The following is an 18,882-nucleotide window of genomic DNA, read 5'->3' as shown; positions in this document are numbered from 1 at the left end:
ACATAATTACAATGGATGCTGAGGAATTCGGGGAAAATCTGTTAAAAAAATATAATCAATATTGTTAGAATTTATAGAAGTTATGTTAGTAGCCATGACAGGTTTGTGAATTTTGGGCTAGCTGGAGAAATGGCTACACTGCTCCTGAGGAACAAGTGAATTCATTCCCCAGCACCCACATGTCACAGGTGACAAGTACCTATAACTTCTGTTCAGGGAATCTGGTGTCTTCCTGTTCCTCCAACAACTCATTCACGTTCATACCCCCAAACACACACACACACACACACACACACACACACACACACACACACACACACACACACACACACACTGATTATGAGAAAGGATCTAGCTATGCAATGATGCTGGCATCTCTTCAGTTAAAGAACATTTCATTTTGGTGTCTTAATACTGAACAAAGATCATGGCATGTGTGGTCACTTGCATTTTGAAGTCTTTATGGTAAATGGTTGAAAGTGGAAAGCATTTTATTTTATTTTTTTTTAGCAATCCCTTGAACATTACTTAGTAAGTGATTTCTATGAATAATTTTTACTATAATATGATTATCTAAATGAATTGTATATTTGGCCATCTGGAGAGATAATATTACTGAAGATGAATAATTTTCTGAAAAATGTGGGTTTGCTTGGTTTTTTTGCATCATGACACACATATGATTTATATCTTTTAAAAACTCCGGTGTCAAGATTGTAGAAATGAGCAGTAGCCATCCAGACTAGAGGAAGGGCATAGCCACCTAAAGTATTCAGAGTTAAAACATTCTCAAACAGAAACATGAAACTTTCTAAATCACCCATGTGTTCTGACTCAGTTGTAACCACAGTGTTACTCTAACAGCAGCTTCCTCACGGAGATTTACAAATTGGGAGAGGGAAAAATTTGCAGGTTAAGATTTGTGGACTGTGTTACATGAAATGGAGAGAAAGGATGGCCTCATAGCAGGTAGAGAGCGGGGTTGTTCTTACAGCTCCTGTGGTGCTTTAGCCACAGTGATGGTTATAAATCATCATCTCTGTCCTTCTTTCATTCTATGAGATTCTACCTGCTGACTCCCAAGTTAGCTCAGCATCCCCTACCCTGAGAATGTGCACACTATACAAGCGGTCAAACGTGTGCACACACGAGTAACTGGGTGTGCTATTGTTTTATTGATTGCAAAAGGAAATCTGTTAATTTCAGGTTATTAAATACTATCCACTAATCAGAGACACTCCATTACCTGTTTTAGGGAAAAGATAACTGAGTAACTAAGGGTGAAAATTTGCGTACATGTTTTCTCTTTCTTTGCTTTGAAGCTTTATGTGTGGCATTTTACATTTGTGGTTTTGTCAAAGTAGTCTGAGAAAAATAAAACTTGGAATGTATCTGACTTTGTCAGGATTTTGTTTCATATGAGTGCAGCCAAGGGAAAGAGAAGAATATGGTCTAGTTCTCTCTGTTTCAGTCTCTGGAAATGGGATTGGATTGACAGATAAAGTACATTGTGCCATTACTGTCAAACTGTCTCCCATGAGGGGCACTATTGGATCTCTACTTTCAAGGCTGACCTTTGTGTTTTGACTTTTTGGCATTAGATATTCCTGTAAAGACTGGAACATCCCTAACAGGATAATGATGCTGTCCAGAAGTTCTTATAAATATATACAATAACTGTCTTGACACCCTCATACAAACTGAATATCTAGCTTATGTCTTGCTAACGTGATGGGGATATGTTATTTCTTTCATTCTGAATAAACTTTAGAATCATTCCGAGTTCCTTGCCTGCTCATGTACTTTAAACACTTTGCTTATTTGTAGATTTGTACAATGATTATAGACCTTAGAATCTGCAATGTCTCATCAAATGTATCTACTAGAAATTTAAAACATATAGCCATAAGGAAACAATGTATCCGAGCTTTGCTATTTTGCTCAAAGCACAGTAGCAAACTTTACAGATACCCAGCCCTATTGTATCCTGGTTGTCAAGACATCTAAGAAAAATAAAGGAAAAAAAAAACAGCCTAGCAAACAAGTGAAACTTTATTAAAAGTAATTATCTGTTATCTATTGCTTGTTACTAAGTAGAGTCAAGGAAATTGAAGATGGGATAGATTGGGCATTAATGAAACCATCCTAGATTCTAAATAAACAGCATGATTCATCCTGTACAATTACTATAAAAGCCATGAGTGTCAAAGAAAACTACACTGCCCCTCTCTGTGAAGGTTTGTATATTATCTTAAATATTCATGAATGGTATCAGTTTAGGTTATCTATGTGAATATAAATTTCCACATAACTGGCCAATTGGTGTTCATGGGATCATGTTTTTGAATATGAATTCTTCACCATCTCAGATGCAATATGGATTTGGCCCAGCTCATGAATATTCACACACACACACACACACACACTGATCTTTCTGAAACTAATCACATGCATAAAGATTAAATCTCATTATACTGAGAGCTGCATCAGGATGCTGGTCCCAGTGTCTTTATAATGCCTTGTGCTTGTTGTATTCTTTAAAGAGAGAAAACAAACATAAGAGAAAATTTCAGAAATAAACAAACATGCTATGTAACATATTTTCTGTCTTTACAGGTCTATGTGACTTTTATATTTGAGGTTCTTTTATTGAAAATAGTTTTTATATATTTTTTCTTCTCTTACAACTTTATTTTAAAAAAGAGATATACATGTACAGATTTTTAAAGGCGTTTTTACATAACACTATATGAATATATTTTTGTCAGTACTTAATTTATTAGAGGTTTGATAGTATGCATTGAAATCTTACTAGTTACCATAAACATAAAGTACATGTAGAACAGAAAGTAACATGGAAACAGAGTTTTCTTGGTGTGTATAGATTAAATATAATGATTTTTGAATACCAAAAATTGCCACAAGGCTATCTTCTTAGCTCTTTTATTATTAATAATTTAAGGTCCAGGTGTACCACACTCTGAGAGGGTGCTATAAACTTACTTTTTTTCCCAAGAAGAACTTAAGCTTTCACTTTTTGACCTTTGTTTTCCTTGAGCTTTATATGGCCTGTGAGTTATTTCTGGGGTATTCAAGCTTTCTGGGGCTAGTGTCCAATTATCAGTGACTGCATATTATGTCTATTCTATTGTGACTGGGTTACCTCACTCAGGATGATATTCTCTAGATGCATCCATTTTCCTAAGAATTTCATATATCATTATTTCTAATAGCTGAGTAGTACTCCATTGTGTAAATATACCACAATTTTTGTATCCATTCATCAACTGAAGGACATCTGGGTTCTTTCCAGCTTCTGGCTGTTATAAATAGGACTGTTCTGAACATTGTGGTGTATGGTCCCTGTTGTATGTTGGAGCATCTCTGGGGTATATGCCCAGAAGTGGGATAACTGGCTCTTCAGGTAGTACTTTGTCTAATTTTCTGAGGAACCACCAGACTGATTTCCAGAGTGGTTGTATCAGTTTACAACCCCACCAACAGTGGAAGAGTGTTCCTCTTTCTCCTCATCCTTGCCAGCATCTGCTGTCATCTGAGTTTTTGATCTTAGCCATTCTGACTGGTGTGAGGTGGAATCTCAGGGTTGTTTTGATTTGCATTTCCCTGATAACTAGGGATGTTGAACACTTCCTTAGATGCTTCTCAGCCATTCAATATTCCTCAATTGAGAATTTTTTGTTTAGCTCTGACCCCATTTTTTTCATAGGATTGTTTGATTCTCTGGCGTCTAACTTCTTGAGTTCTTTGTATACTTCGGATATTAGACCTCCATCAGATGTTGGGTTGGTAAAGATCTTTTCCCAAACTGTTAGCTGCCGTTCTGTTTTCTTGATTTCATATATTTTTATACAATGTATTTGTATTATGGTTTCCCTTCCCTCTACTTCTCTCTGTTCTTCCCCACCTCAGCTTCCGTCTGGGTCTATCGTTACTATCTCTCTCCTTAGAAAACAAACATTTGTCTAGGATAATAATAAAATGTAATAAGATAAAACAAAACCAAAGAAGTCAGAACAAAATAAACAAAGAGAAGGAAAAGGGCCCATGAAAAGGCCCCTTTTCATCTTAGCTTCGTAAAACCTGCACAGTGTTTTAATCATTGTATTTGTCATATCCTGTGGTTGTAGAAAAGAACAGAAGATGTACAGGAATCAGAAACTGCTTCCAGGTGAATGAATTGATGGCAGAGAATACTAAATCTGGTGGAGCACAGCTCACTCTGTGATTAAAGGAGGCTTCATTGCTATAAATGTGCATGCTCCAACCAGTTAGGGGCCCGCAGCAATTAAAATCAATTTAATCATGGGAATACATGTAATTAAAGACGTGCCTTCCAGCTTATATAGTGGTTCTCATGTGTATTGACCCCAGCCTCATTCTGCTGTTCTGCTAGTACATGTTTTTCATACAGGAACAGGAAACACAGGAACTCTCTACACCATTTTCTGGAAAAGAAACCTGTATTCTTTCCAGTTCAATTGCCGGCTCTCTCTGTCTCTCTTCTCTGTCTCTCTCTGTCTCTCTCTCACTTACTCTTTCTCTTGCTCTCTTTCATTCTCCTCTCTCCTCTCTCCCTGTTCCTCCTTCCCTCCCTCTCTCTCCTCTCTCCCTCTCCCTGTCTCTCTTTTGATCACTCTCTCTCCCTCCCTCCTTCCCTTCCCCCTCTCTCTGTCCCTCCACTCCCCCCTCTCTCATAGGGTCTTATATAGTAGGCCAGCCTCCAAGGATTTTGAACTGCTGATCTTCTTCCATCCACCTCCAAAATTCCCATATTCTGGGACCATGTGTGCGCACTAACAGTTTCTACAGTTTTGAGGATCAAGACAAGGCCCTCAAATATGCCTGGCAGGTGCTGGAACATCTCCAGACTCCCAAGGAAACTTCTACCACACGAAATCTAGGATGTAATGATCATGGAAGTACATAATTTGTTATTTTGAATCACGACCTATCTGGAATTCTCTTTCTGGATAATCTTCCAAAATAGTGAATGACATGCCTTCAGAACTCCTCTCTAGATCCATGAGTAATTATAATATGGTTTCAAAGTGAATAGCATCAGTCATTCCATCAGCATCTCTAGTTATTACCTAAATGAAGAAGAAAAATAGAACGTTTTGCTTTAAAAGGTACTGATGAAGTTGAGGCTTTCCCAGTTTCTATCATCTATATTACCAGATTTCCCAATGAATTCTACCAAACTATATGTATGTTTTTGATATTGTGTAAGCACAGCTGATCAACAATAATCATATTTTTTGTTTTGTTTTATTTTTAACTCTGGTACCAGAGTAAGTTATATGAAGATACCACAAGGAATCATTAATATTTGAGGGTTGCTCTGTTTAAGCTCTAGTGTAGACTGCCTCTGAGAACACCAGAGATAAACCAACTTTCTTCTCTTTATATGTCTAGGAAGCTCTTGGTACTTTGTGCCTTGGGAGTAATTTTATAGCAAAGAATTGTTTAACAAAGTTTGAAGTCACTTTTTTATGTCACGGCTTCAGGCATTATACGCATACCTAGTAGTTAGCACAGCTATGAGATAATGTTGAGCATTCTGCAAATCACAAGAAATCAGTTCTTCTAAAAGGTCAATCAGACTGCCACCATTCAAAATTGAAAACCTAGTTGTATGCATAAAACTTTCAAATTTCTAGTAAATTATAGTATTTTATAAGAGAAAATAACAGATTTAGAAAAAAATTATACCTTTGAATAATTTTTTTTTTGTTTTTGTTAGCAACCATAGTGTTAAACGAACTCAACTGGACAAGTGCCTTAGATGAAGTTTTCAAAAGAAATCGAGATGAAGACCCTACATTGCTGTGGCAAGTGTTTGGCAGTGCCACTGGCCTGGCCCGATATTATCCAGGTAACTGTCTAGTGAAAGAGCAAATATGGGGGGAAAGGTTGGGTTCCAGAATCAGTTGTTTCTGCTAATGGTCCTTTGTCTTGTAGGAAGATGTTGATGCTGTAGCAGTTTTACTGGTCATGTGGGTACTGCTAAGTTCTCCGGTGGATGTCTCGCACATCCCACTACAGGGGGGAAGCACTAGTTTGACCCAATGGGTTAAATAATAGCTAATTAACTAACAAGATTAGCAGTAAGTTACAATAATAGTGCAACTTTCTCCTTAAAGAAATTCTATAAAGTATAACAGAACACTTCTAAACCCCGTGCTATATGTAAAATGTTAGATATTATGTGTAAAGAGACTGAACTATAACTGAGAAAGCCAACACATATTTAAATAATAGAAAGATAGATAGATGATAGATAGATAGACAGACAGACAGACAGACAGACAGACAGACAGATGAAGAAACAAAGTTGGAAAAGAGATTAATGGGTTTGCTGGGGGTAAGGCAAGGTTAGGATACCTAGCATACATGTTTGAAAAAGCCAAAGATCAATACAGTTGTTATTATGGAAAACGATGTAACATTGCACAGACTTGATCATAATTTCTTTAAACTGAAGTACCTCAGAAATAGTGAGAAATGGTACTGGGAAGCTGATGAGTGCTATCATGAGCTATGACAGTTGGCATAAACATGGAAAAAAAGTTGTATAAAAAGCCTGAAAAAAAAAAAAAAAACAATACAGGTCTAGGTGTATAACCATTACAGTAATGGACATTTAGAAATTTTCTGTGTGGTTTCTTTGAAGAATCAAGTCTACTGTTGAAATTTAGGTTTCAAAGATTCTATCATTTTTCCTTTAACCAAGGAGTGTGCATTTGTTAAAATGAGCAGTCTAGGAAATTGGAACAGAAAGCTTTTATTGCTTTAGCAAGCTGCAAACAATTCTTAGGTCATCTTTGTTATGAGATATACTCAGTGTACATAGATATGTTTTATAAATTTAAATAAATATGTTTTAAATGCTCTTTACATCTATAAGTGACCGTAAGAAGAAATAAACACTACTTACAACACAAAAGAAAATTGATCATTGAGTCCCTATGGAAAGACTTATATGAATCATGAATGTTGATAGATGTTTGTATATTTTCCAAAGTTACCTTTACCACAAATTCCTTTCTAAAATGATTTATTTATTTATGTATGTGAGCACACTGTTGGTCTCTTCAGATGCACCAGAATAGGGCATCGAATCTCTTTATAGATTAGATGTGAGCTACCACGTAGTTGCTGGGAATTGTAGTGAGGACCTCTTAAAGAGTAGTCAGTGCTCTTAACCACTGAGCCATTTCTCCAGCCCCCTACCACATCCTTACAAATGCAACATGAGTCCTTCTCTCAAAGAACTGAAACTATAACCTAGTTTTCAGTAAACACAATAGAACCAGTGTTTTGGAATTGTTGTTTTGTTTTACTATTTAGGTTTACTAAATGGGCTTAACAACTGAATTTGTCATAGTGAGATATCAGAAAAAAGTAAGTGAAATAAAATTCCAATTTTACCTTGCTTTGTGTAGTGATAGAAATGTAAGCGTTCAGGTATCATGAACAGGTGAGGTCTTTATAACCTCCATATGACCACAAATGGAAGATGGGGAAACAGTGATAATTACTTTTTATTCAGAGTCTTGTTAGACTAGGAAAGGGCAAATTTAAATTCTGAGAAAGGAATCACAATAATATCTCATGTGACAAGATTAGCATTAAGTTACCATAATAGTGCAATTTCCTCCATGAAGAAATTTTACATGGTATAATAAAACAGTTATATTAATTAATAATTAATTAATTATTATATTATAATAAAATACTTACCTCTAAAAACTCATGCTATTTTTAATGTTAAATATTATGTATGAGGAGACTGCACTAGAAAAAAAAGAAATAGCACATAAGTACATTAAAAAACCTGATATGATAAGCTTTAACCAAATCTTACAAAATGATTTCAAATACAATTTAAAAATAAGGCAACCAAATACCTAACCCCTCTTCCAGTAACACACAAATGTTATCTTTAACTAATAACACCATGTACATGTTAAATCTTATAAAACTAATTACCTCATTTAAATTCTTACAAATAATCAGTTGAGGGAAAAGTTGAAAGGAGGCAGTGATTGAAAATTAGAATATTATTCAGAAAGCCAGAGAGACAGGACTGGTACGACCCATAAAGACACATGCTTTTCATAGGAACTCATTTTTAAAAGTAACATTTTCTTATTTTTCATACTAATCAGACATTTTCAAGTGTCTTGACATTTGCTCACAATACCTTCAAAAAGACCTTTACATTTTTACTTCTGGCAAATCCTGATGATCCTCTCAGAACACTGAATATAGAATGCAGCCTGAGCCCAAAAGTGAAGCATCGTTTTTAAGTAGGGTTTGGCAGACAAACTGACTCAGCAGAAGACTGCCTTGATGAATTCAGAAAAATTCTTAAAATGGTCTCTTTTCTACTGATTTGAGTGCTGGGTTGGTCTTTATGAGGCTAATCCAGATTTCTTAACAGAAAGGTAAGATAGGTAGGTCATCAGCATGAATTAACTTGTTACAAATGTCTCAATCGACTATACTTCTGTTATCAAACCAACAAAGAGAGCTTTATCTCTGCCTCTAAGTTCCGCTTATTAATGAATAGAAACTTCTTGTTATGTGTAAGTGTATATATGTGTGTAAAGGCATTTCCCTGTGTATCCTTGTCTCGAAGCCTGAAGTCAGCACTGGGTGGCCTCCTCATCCATTCTCCCACCTTGCCTTTTGAGACAGATTCTCTCAGCAAACTCTCAGCTTACCATTTAGACTGGATTGTGTGGCCAGAGGAGACCCTGCAGTCAGCCTGTTTCTGTCTTCTGCCACCTCATTTCATGCCTATAAACATGGACCTGGGGACCCAAACTCAGAAACTCATGCTTGTACGACAAACACTTTACCCACTGAACCATGCTTCCAGCCACAGAGTTGCTTAACTAGATTCCCCTACGTGACGTTAATCTTCCTGCTGGAGCGACAGGACATGTTGCTTTGTGAGTCCTGTTCACAAATACAAAGTAAACAATTTCTAAGTACTACTAAATATGACCATTAGATGTTATCAAGAGTCACTGAGATAAACCACAATTAGAAGTCAAACTACAAAAGGTTGTGGGACCAGAGAGGTGGGTAAGGGTTAAGAGGATGGTCTGCTTTTGCAGTGGACCTGGATTCAATTCCAAGAAGCTACATTTGATACCTCTACTGACATCCATGGGTTCCAGGTATGTAATCAAAGTATCCACACTTAAAAGGGAAAAGAAAATATAGTACAAAAGAGCAGACATGGTCACAGTAGCAATCATCCACTGTCTACAGCATTCACTTGATCTAAGACATTACGGAGAATAATAGAGGATACACTCAGCTGATGAAGCAACTTCAAAATGGGGAAGGAAACCTAAACATGGCAGAGTCGTGATGTCAGATAGTCACGCCCCATTGTGAGCTTGGCCTATAACTATTTCTGCGTTTTCTATATGTTTGTTAGAAAAAAAATAGCTTCTAGTTCACCTTAAATCTCAGGAAAACAATGAGATGCTGTGACCTAATATATGCTTCATGCAGCTTTCATGATACTCTTTTACTTTAAAAGTCCTGGTTTTATTTTGCTGTTCAAACAAATAGTTGTTACATCTCTTAGTCTCTTGCTGTTTGCAGTTTCAGGCTCCTTGTGCCTCCATTTGTAGCATCAGAGAGCCCTCACATTCATCACTTTACAGTATCATTAGGACGAGAAAACAAAATACATTTCAAGTACTCATCCAAATGGAGACTCCTCCTGTACCTCTAAGCTAAGCTACCTATATTTGATTTTCTCATGGGGATTCTTGTCACCGAGTTAAAAAGTAAAATGTTTTTCAGAAATTTTAATTTTTTTGAATTCAATTTTAAAATATTTTTTCACGGTTACAATGGGACCTAGTGTTGTACCGTGAACAGCTTTGTTCTAAAACCAGATAGCCCGTAACCACACATCACCTTCCACACTGGATGAAGTGGTGGCTCTCAGAAACCATTGCTGACCTCACACTCAAATCAGGAGAGCGAAGGTCCTTGAATGCACAGAAGAAGATGCATTAATATTCTTAGTATCTTGCCCAGATGTTGGAGAACGTCTGGATGGTCAGCCACCCACACAAGTCTTGATTCTCTGACTTACTTGACATCAAAAAATTACTCTATGTAGTGATGACTCTGAAAAGGAGTTTGGTAATTTGTTGACTTCAGTGTTCATCCTTATATGAAGCAGCTGTTCTCTTCTCAGCCAGATGTGTACAAAATAAACTGTGTAACCCAATCCTTTGTGTCCTTTCTTGGTTTCCGTTCCTTTACCAACCTTATTGTCCAAACCTTTCCACCTTCTCTCTTTTCGAAGATAGGTAGATTTGTATGCTACAAAAGAAGGAAAGTGATCCTGGGAGGAGGTGTTAGTTGCTATTAAAATCACCTTATCCTTTGTCGGTGTCACACCATAATGTACCCATCTCCTCACAAACAACTGGAAATCTCTGAGCAAAATGACCTTCAATGTCATCTCCAGATACGTCTAGATGGTAGCTTCTGCCCTGTCCACAATCTTTTCTTTACAAGATACTTAGACTCATTTCTCCTGCTTAACTCCCCACACACTGCACAGATGAAGCTGGCCTCCAAGGGGATCTCAGAGTAGTACAGGACACAAAAATATATCTTACAATTTTGCAGCATGCTTGAGTACTTGTAGTGAATGGCCATTGCCATGTGGGATTCAATAGACAGTAGCAAGAATTCATAACGTTACCAAAAAGAAATAATAAAGTTTTAGGTGTGGAGTATGGTAACACCCTTACATAATCTGCATGTAATATGCATGTGCACCAAAATATTTTTTGAAAGGTCAAGGTTTTATTTTTATAACAAAATTGGCTTAGAAATTGGATCACTTGGCCTTTTCTCTTCTTGTCACCTCCCAGTTCAAAATGCTTTCATCTCTTAATAACCAGCATTCTTGTAGATCTGCAGTTGGGCTCAGTGCGCTTTGGTCTCAGCACGATCTTCTTTGTAGGTTTAGCCTTTTTGTAGAAAATGGACTTAGTCTGCCCATCACAGCCACTCTGTTTCCTGCCATAGCAATGTTTTCCCTGGGCAGATAAAAAAATTCTTGCCTTTCTGGTACTATGTCACCTCCCTGTTGGTGCCTCCCACATTTCTTGCAGAACTTCTGGTGGTTGTTAGGAACATTCAACATGTTTGCAGGAGATCTATCAGCTCAGAAAGCCAAAATATTGTTCATAATGCCCATAAGCAGATATAATTACAATATTCAATTTAAAAGAAAGGTAAAAATTATGAACCAAACTAACAATAGGAAATGGGTGGAACTTATACCAGTTATATCTTTATTGAGCATGTGCTTGTTAGACAATGTTTCATTTGTAAATTCTTTACTTCCTGCTTCTTGCCCTATATAAATTAAGTTTAAGCTGTTGAAACTGCTCTCATAAGCAAAAACTCTGTGGGTCCTTAAACATTTTCAAAATAATTGTTGGAACAAACTATTTGTTTCACCGGCTACTGTCTCCTGAAACTGTAGCAATTACAGCAGTAAATTGAGAATATAATTAGGAATCAATGTCTTATTGAAATGTCAAAGTAGAGAGCACTTATCCTCTTTAGATAATTACATTCTGTACAAAGGGAAAATAAAACAGAAGAAAGTAGAATCTCTCTCATTTGACATTTACCACCCACATTACTGAACTCCTTGTCCACCCTGCCTGTTTGTTCATTTCAAAGTGACAAGATTTAAAAAAAAAAAAAAAAAAAAAAAAAAAAAAAAAAAAAAAAACGCACAATGTCATCGCTTTTCTGTTAAACTCCTCAGGTACATTTGCTCCATGAGTCCAGAATTATTGCTGAAATAAACTGTAACAGACCGTGGGTACTGAGATCATGGCCTGATACTTCTATCTTTCCCATGTGAATAATCAATTTCTTACACATTATAGGTGGCATTTTGAAAAAATAACTGTAAGAATACTTTACACCTCAAATGGCATATGATAACATTTGAAGAATTGTGTCTTTAGTTTAGCTGCTGAAGGGTCATTTGATAAATTTCTAGAAATGTAGTAATACTGGAGCTTCAATTTGCCTGTAATATCAAAAGTGCCACTGCTGTTGCTGGCCCATTATTTTCAGTGATGCCTAAATTTTATCCATCTGCCTATTTATGTACATACACACACACACACACACACACACACACACACACACACACACACATAAACTCATTTTAAATATGATTACTAATTTTTCACAATTACTAAAATTCAATGTGTGCCCATTGAAATTATTTGGGCTGCCAATTAAAAATTCCAAAGTTTTTACTTGGGAACAGCATTGGGGAAGTTTGTTTGTGCCACATATCAAATGTTCATATGCGATGGGAGTTGGAGAGTAACGAGTTCAGTGCAGTCTACACCTGCTGCCCGTCTCTGTCTCTAGAGTGTGCCTCCTCCCTAAAGGGCAGCCGATGCTAACTTGGCCTTATCTGAATATACAGAACAATGTGGCTGCCTTTTCTGGAGAACTCAGAAACAACGCAAAGCATTTCTTCTTGGATGACACTGAACATAATTTAGTGTCCTTACGGTCACAATCTCCTTGTCCGTGGCCATGTTCTCAGCTAAAAGGCCAGAACTATGCTAAGGACGGACACGGGAACACTGCAGGGGAAGAGCCTTTCCGGGCTGCCCACTGTGCGCATCTGTGCTCGTGGCACACCGTTTCTACCTTGCTGAAATCTAATCTAATTAATACACTAGAAGCCACGCATTTCCACATGTAGATCACGGTGCAGATCATTAAGTGATTAAGCAGCAAATAAATTAAGCTGACAGCAGTCATAGATTTTCTATGAAAGCTGAGAAAAGAAGTAATTAGGACTCACGTCATCAGAGGGGCTTATGAACTATGGATTAAAAATCAATTCAATGCAAAAAGAATTAAAAATAGGCCAAGGCTTTCTGGAAAGAAAAAGGTATCATATAAGACTACACAGTGATGAACAGGTCCTAGTGTGCATGGGTGAGTCCAGTAGACGGTTCCAGGACAGGAGTTGTATTAAGTCAATGACTGCCAGTGGCTGGAGAGGAGGCCTCACAGGTCACAGTGATTAATGTGTAGACATAACAGGAAAGATAGTCTGGGTATTGGGTTGCCGTGTGTGTTTTAGACAGAGGAATTCTACTGCTCGTCCTCAGATTGCATTGCTAGGAAAAGACAAAATATGAAAATTTAAAGACCCAAACAACAGACCAAATAATAATTAAAAGGAGACTTCTCAAATACAGGAGACGGAGGCATCAAAGAATTAGTAATATATATATATATATATATATATATATATATATATATATATATATATATATATATCCCTATATTTTTAATTTGAGTAGACATTGGGATGTTATAGTTTTTAGTAAAAATAACATCAGTGGTATTTTTAGTTGGGGAAAAAGATGATGGATTAAGTTTTGAACAGCCAAGGGTGAGGTATAAAAGTTGGAAAGAAGGAAATAGCTTGGCATACACCTGAGCACAGGGTTTATATTTTGAATTCATGTTTTGAAATCAGTGCAGTGCTTTGCCATGTCCTACTGTCAGTTCTGTGGAATATGTGTTGTATGCGTGTGTGAAGTGAGAGTGTACTGTTGGGAAGACTTAAAATAGCCCTGTTTTTCTAACACCATAACTACATCTCTTTCTTATCTGAGCATTGCTACAGTTACTCCCTACGGCTCACTAGGCTGCTCAGGGTAGCTGTTCAACTAATGTTCTGGCCACAGTTGAACTGACTAAAGGATTTCTCTCAAAAGTTCATGGAGTGGTGGTGGTGTGGTGGTGGCAGTGTGGTGGTGGTGGTGTGGTGGTGGCGGTGTGGTGGTGGCAGTGTGGTGGTGGTGGTGGGGCATAGATGCTAATTTAAAAAATGGGAGTTGCTTGTAATTCAAGCAGTGGAAATTATCATGTGTATAAAACACTCCAGTGCATATTGCTAACCCCTGTTTCAGCTTCTGAAATATTTCTCATTTTGTTCCTCTCCTTTTTTAAATGTATTGTTAAATCTTTACATCGTATGCCACTTGTTTTTTGGATGCACGAAACTCTCTTTGATGTGCTGTTCATGTTGTGCTAGGTGTGTTTGATTAAATAACTTGGAAGCATTTTGTCTACAGCATTAGAGATGCTATGCACTTTTGAGGTCCAGGAATGAAAAGCTCCAAAGTTTCACCATCATTACCACCTTTCCCTTTACTTTTCCCTTGACTCGTGAAATGTGAAACTTTGTCTTATATAATCTCAATTTTCTTGTCCTCAGAACTTAATAAAATGGGGGCATTTTCATTGTCAGAATTAGAATTTTCCCTATGCGTGAACCATACCTAGCATTATTTTCCAGTAAGTCTTCCCCTCCCATACTTCATAAAACTTCCTGTTCTCTTGCCATTCTCGAACTACTTAAATGATTAAATATTCATGTGCATTCTTTTGATCGAATCATCTACTTAAACGTATAACTTGCCACTACTAACTATTCTCCTGACAGCAAAATTACCATATTCTATCTGAAGCTCTTCCATGTAGTACACTATACAATAAGATTTAAAGTTAAGGTTTTTAATCCTTATCCACAGAGCTGTGTCTCTACGTTTTTGTGTCTTTGAGCAAAAAGAGAGAATAGTCTGGTGGAGACAACAGAGTTCTGATAATCCACTGTCACACTCTGACCAAGTGCCGTTGTTCAGAACACAAATGGGAATTTAAAAACATTTCCATTGTGCAGATGAGATAGTTCAGCAGGTAAAGTGGCTTGTTACACAAACCTGGCCATGTCGGTGGAAATCCTAGAACATGTGGAACAGTGGGAAAAAGAACCCAGAAAGTTGTCTCCTGGCCTCCACAAAAGTATTAGGAAAGGTGTGTGCAATGATGTACCTGAAAGACACAACAGTTTTCATACCTTGTTCTTTGCTGGTGCAAGTCTAGAACCCAAAGTTGCACTGGTGTCTGACTAGTGTTTCTGCATATTATATCTGCAGTATTCTTTAGTATTATGAATAGCACTGTTAGTGCATAGTAGCTGGATATTTAGTTCTTTCATTCCAGTGAATTCCTTGTATAATTTTAATTTGTTTGAGACAGAGATTTATTATATAGCCCCAGCTGGCCTGTGAAATCTAGAGTTGTCTTGAACTTCCAGATCTGCCTGCCTCTGCCCCTCCAATGCTGAGATGAAAGGCCTATTTCAAGACATTGTTGACTATAGAACACTTGCTATTATATGAAGAGTATGCTGGCAACCAATCTTAGTGGTACACATGCATAAAAACTCTCACACACACACACACACACACACACACACACACACACAAAACACACACACACACTTCAGCAAGAAGAGAGGAGAAGGAGAATGGGGAGTTAAGAAAAGAACTAAGTTTTACTTACAGATGTATGAAACTGTCAAAAAATAAAGAATATGAAAAATAGACTTTCCTAATTTCTCAACTGTCTGTCTACACCTGTGGCAGAGGTTGCCAGCTGCTCACAAAATTCTGTCATCCATTTGTAAGTATTCCTTTGCAAATGATGACTTGACCGAGGACTTAATTTTTAAAGTCCCTCTGCATCTGTGATACCCATAGCCAGTCCATGCTACGCTCTATGTCCATTGACTTGGGAGGTCCTGGGACTAAAATGCTGTCAGAAACAACAACTTCAGCTGTTCTAGATCTCTGCATAATTGCTTTATATGTCTGTCTATCTATCTGTCCACCTACCTACTATCTATCTATCTATCTATCTATCTATCTATCTATCTATCTATCTACCTATTTACCTATCTACCTACTTATCTACCTACCTACCTATCCTTCTGTACTACTCCCCTGCTGTAGAGCACTCTTCATATCACATAAAGTAGAATAGTTCTGGAGTGGACTTAGTAGACACAACTACAGCTCATTTCTTTTGGTCTGGGGAAACATCGTTATCACTGCCAATGAAATGAGCCATTCAGAAACGAGATTACCATTCTGCGCTCTTTCTAAAACCCTCTCTTCGGCCATCCTTAAGTCTTAATGGAACACCAAAGGTACTTTTAAAATGAAAAATATTCCCCACTTTTCCATAATTTGAGAAGCTTCATTTTCTTTCCAGAAGTGTACTTTTACTGTGAATGGTTATGAAACATTATCTGAGGGAATTTCAGAACAGTCATTCTTTTCTTTGCTATTTTATCTTCCCTTATTTTTACCTTGGATAAATAACATACCAGTTAAATACCATGATGAGATTTTATATGCTAAGTAGTAATATCACAGGAGTGTTTATATTGTTTAATTTAACCATAATATAAATACTCTGATTTAATATAACTGTGTATTACTTCAAGAAAACTTATATGGCATTAACACTTTTAAATATATGCCATCTAAGATTAGCAATGTTATTAAAATTAAATGTTCTTGTCCTTAATGTAGATTATAGCCTTTTAGTTTTCCTGTGTCCTTGAATAAATGTATACATTTTATGGAGCATAGTAATTCCTATTAGTAGATTTTATTTAGCCATCTTAGTGAAAGCAAAATTCTCGCACTAATGTTCTCTATAAAGAATTAAGAAGCCTAAGGCTAATTAGATGGCTCAGGGAGAGAGGGCTGAGTTTGCATATGCAAACATGAATACTTACCAGGGTGCAGGTTCCTAGACTTCATGTAAGCATTTTGTAGGCATGCTGGCTCAGAAGGTGGAGCCTGGTGTCCTCAGAAGCACTGGATGGCAAAAGTAAACATATTGCTGAGTTCTGGGCTGGATTATGCCTGCTGCCTTAGTGAATCAGCTGGAGGAGTCATGGAGTAAGACCTGAGCATCAGCCTAGGGCAACTACATGTACCTAAATATGTGCAGTCATCACCTGCCAAAAAGAAAAAAATCAACAAACATCACAATGGGGAAAAATAAAAAATATCCTTTAAAAAAGCCAATCTGACTCAATCGATTATTAGAGTATCAGAGTCATTGTCTAGATCAATTCATGGCTGCTGATTACTTGGCAGTAATCAAGCTCTGTGCATTTCTATTGGCTTTGAATCAATCAGAAAGAATAGAGAGAAAAGCTGTATTTTGATCAGGGATATTTTATTGTCAAGAAAGAATTGTTCCCTTTTACTTGGGAGATGGCTCAGAGAGTAAGACCATTTGCTGTGTGACCATAAGAACCTGAGTTTAAACTTTCAGCATAAAAATCTGGGTGTAGTTGTGAACCAGTTATACCAGAATTGTGGGAGGGGCTGAACTAAAAGGCTTGCTGGTTCCCATCAAACAGTGGTCCAGTGGTAGATTCAGTGTACTCCTCTGGCCTGAGGGAGTTCAAAGATGTGTGCCTATGTACACTTGAGTTTTCACCACAGATATATGCCACAGCAGAAAAAAATCATGCATGCATGAAAAAATTTTAAAGAAGTTTTTACTCTAATAGAGATTGGGATGAGAAGTTTTATTACACTTGCAGAGTTCTATAAAGAAAGTAAAATACCGGGTATATGATAAGACAGTCTAATCTATAGCTCCTTGTGAGGTTGAATTAAAGTTATAAAGAAGTTGTTAATGGCCCAATACTCTAACCTGAGATTCTAATCCTCTTCTAGAGACATGAGTATATATGTTCAGGTAAGTCAATAGGAGGCCACTTTGGTAGAATTTGCTAAAAAATGATTCTTTGCTATTTCTGATGTTAACTGGAAGTTGTTCTCTACAACAATAGCAACCATGAGGGAGGTCCTAGGGATGAGAGATCATGTCAGTAGGCTATTGCTAGCCATTGGGATCTTAGGGGAGCTTCAGAATCTTCCAAAACAAGAAGAAATAAGGGAAATGTAAAAAAAAAAAAAAATGGTAGCTAAGTCTGAAAGAACACATGCAGTGCAGCAGACAGACACCAGATAGTCTGTTCATGGGCAAGAGCCCATGAGTTAATAAATGGTGTACCTCAGGATATACAGCTTTTTCATTCAATGTCTTGCATCATTTCCACATAATACATGGAACTGTGCTAATTACTCAAAGGATCAAAATGCTCAGATCATTTTAATTAAGCCAAGAAAAGTGAAAGATTTCAGTTGAGAGGTAATGAAAACATATATTGAAATTTCATTGTATTGAAATTTATATACAATTTCTTTAAATTATTTTATTATTATGGAGATGTTAACTGATATGTATAGTAATTGTTGAAAGGGGACTGACATATCAGTCTACACAGTTGTTGCTTAGTTCTAAAACTATCATAGAAAAAAAGTGTGATATTTATATCCCTTACACTTAGTTTGCAAGGATGAAAAGTTAACGCTTTTTAAAGAAGTAAGTTTAATGGATGTTGTGTTAGCTATGTCAGTAATTGGTTCTTCAGAGAAAACTATATTTCAACTTACAGTTTATGCAAATGTGATTAGTCTTTTGAAATGAATAAGTAATTTCATAATATAGCTATGCATACAAAATTTCCTAGTCAAGGAGAGCTTCTTTGGCGGTGTGTGTATTTTGACATCCTTTAATTGGGCAAATTATCTTAGTTGGATAAGCATGGCTCTCTCGAACAGTCTCCATAATTCTACTAACTTCTCAGTAAAAAAAAAAAAATGCATTTGTCACATGAGTTGGGGATTTTGTGAGTCACATGTGTAAGGGACTTCTGTGGCATAAAATTGTCATGCAGTCCATGGGAATTTACTGACTTTGTTAGGTCCAGGCTGCATATGAAAGTAATAAGTACCAGAGCACATTAATCAAAGTAAATGTAGTCTTAATTAGGATAGGTAGGAGACAATTACATTTTAAAATCAATAT

The 18,882-nt window shown here is 36.8% G+C and overlaps 1 protein-coding gene across 1 annotated transcript in view; it reads left to right on the top strand.

The window, feature by feature from the left end:
* The window catches only part of CACNA2D1 (calcium voltage-gated channel auxiliary subunit alpha2delta 1), a 412,683-nt gene that overhangs the window by 286,689 nt on the left and 107,112 nt on the right, over nt 1-18,882 (top strand). Inside the window, exon 7 of the mRNA XM_080936313.1 lies at nt 5,765-5,896. Coding sequence (XP_080792439.1) covers nt 5,765-5,896 — 132 coding nt within the window. The remainder of the gene's footprint in view (nt 1-5,764; nt 5,897-18,882) is intronic.

This window comes from Micromys minutus (genome assembly GCF_963924665.1).
Source record: "Micromys minutus genome assembly, chromosome: 23".
Lineage (NCBI taxonomy): Eukaryota > Metazoa > Chordata > Mammalia > Rodentia > Muridae > Micromys > Micromys minutus.
Note: the sequence above shows the minus strand (reverse complement) of the source record. Positions and strands in the feature narration are given on the sequence as shown.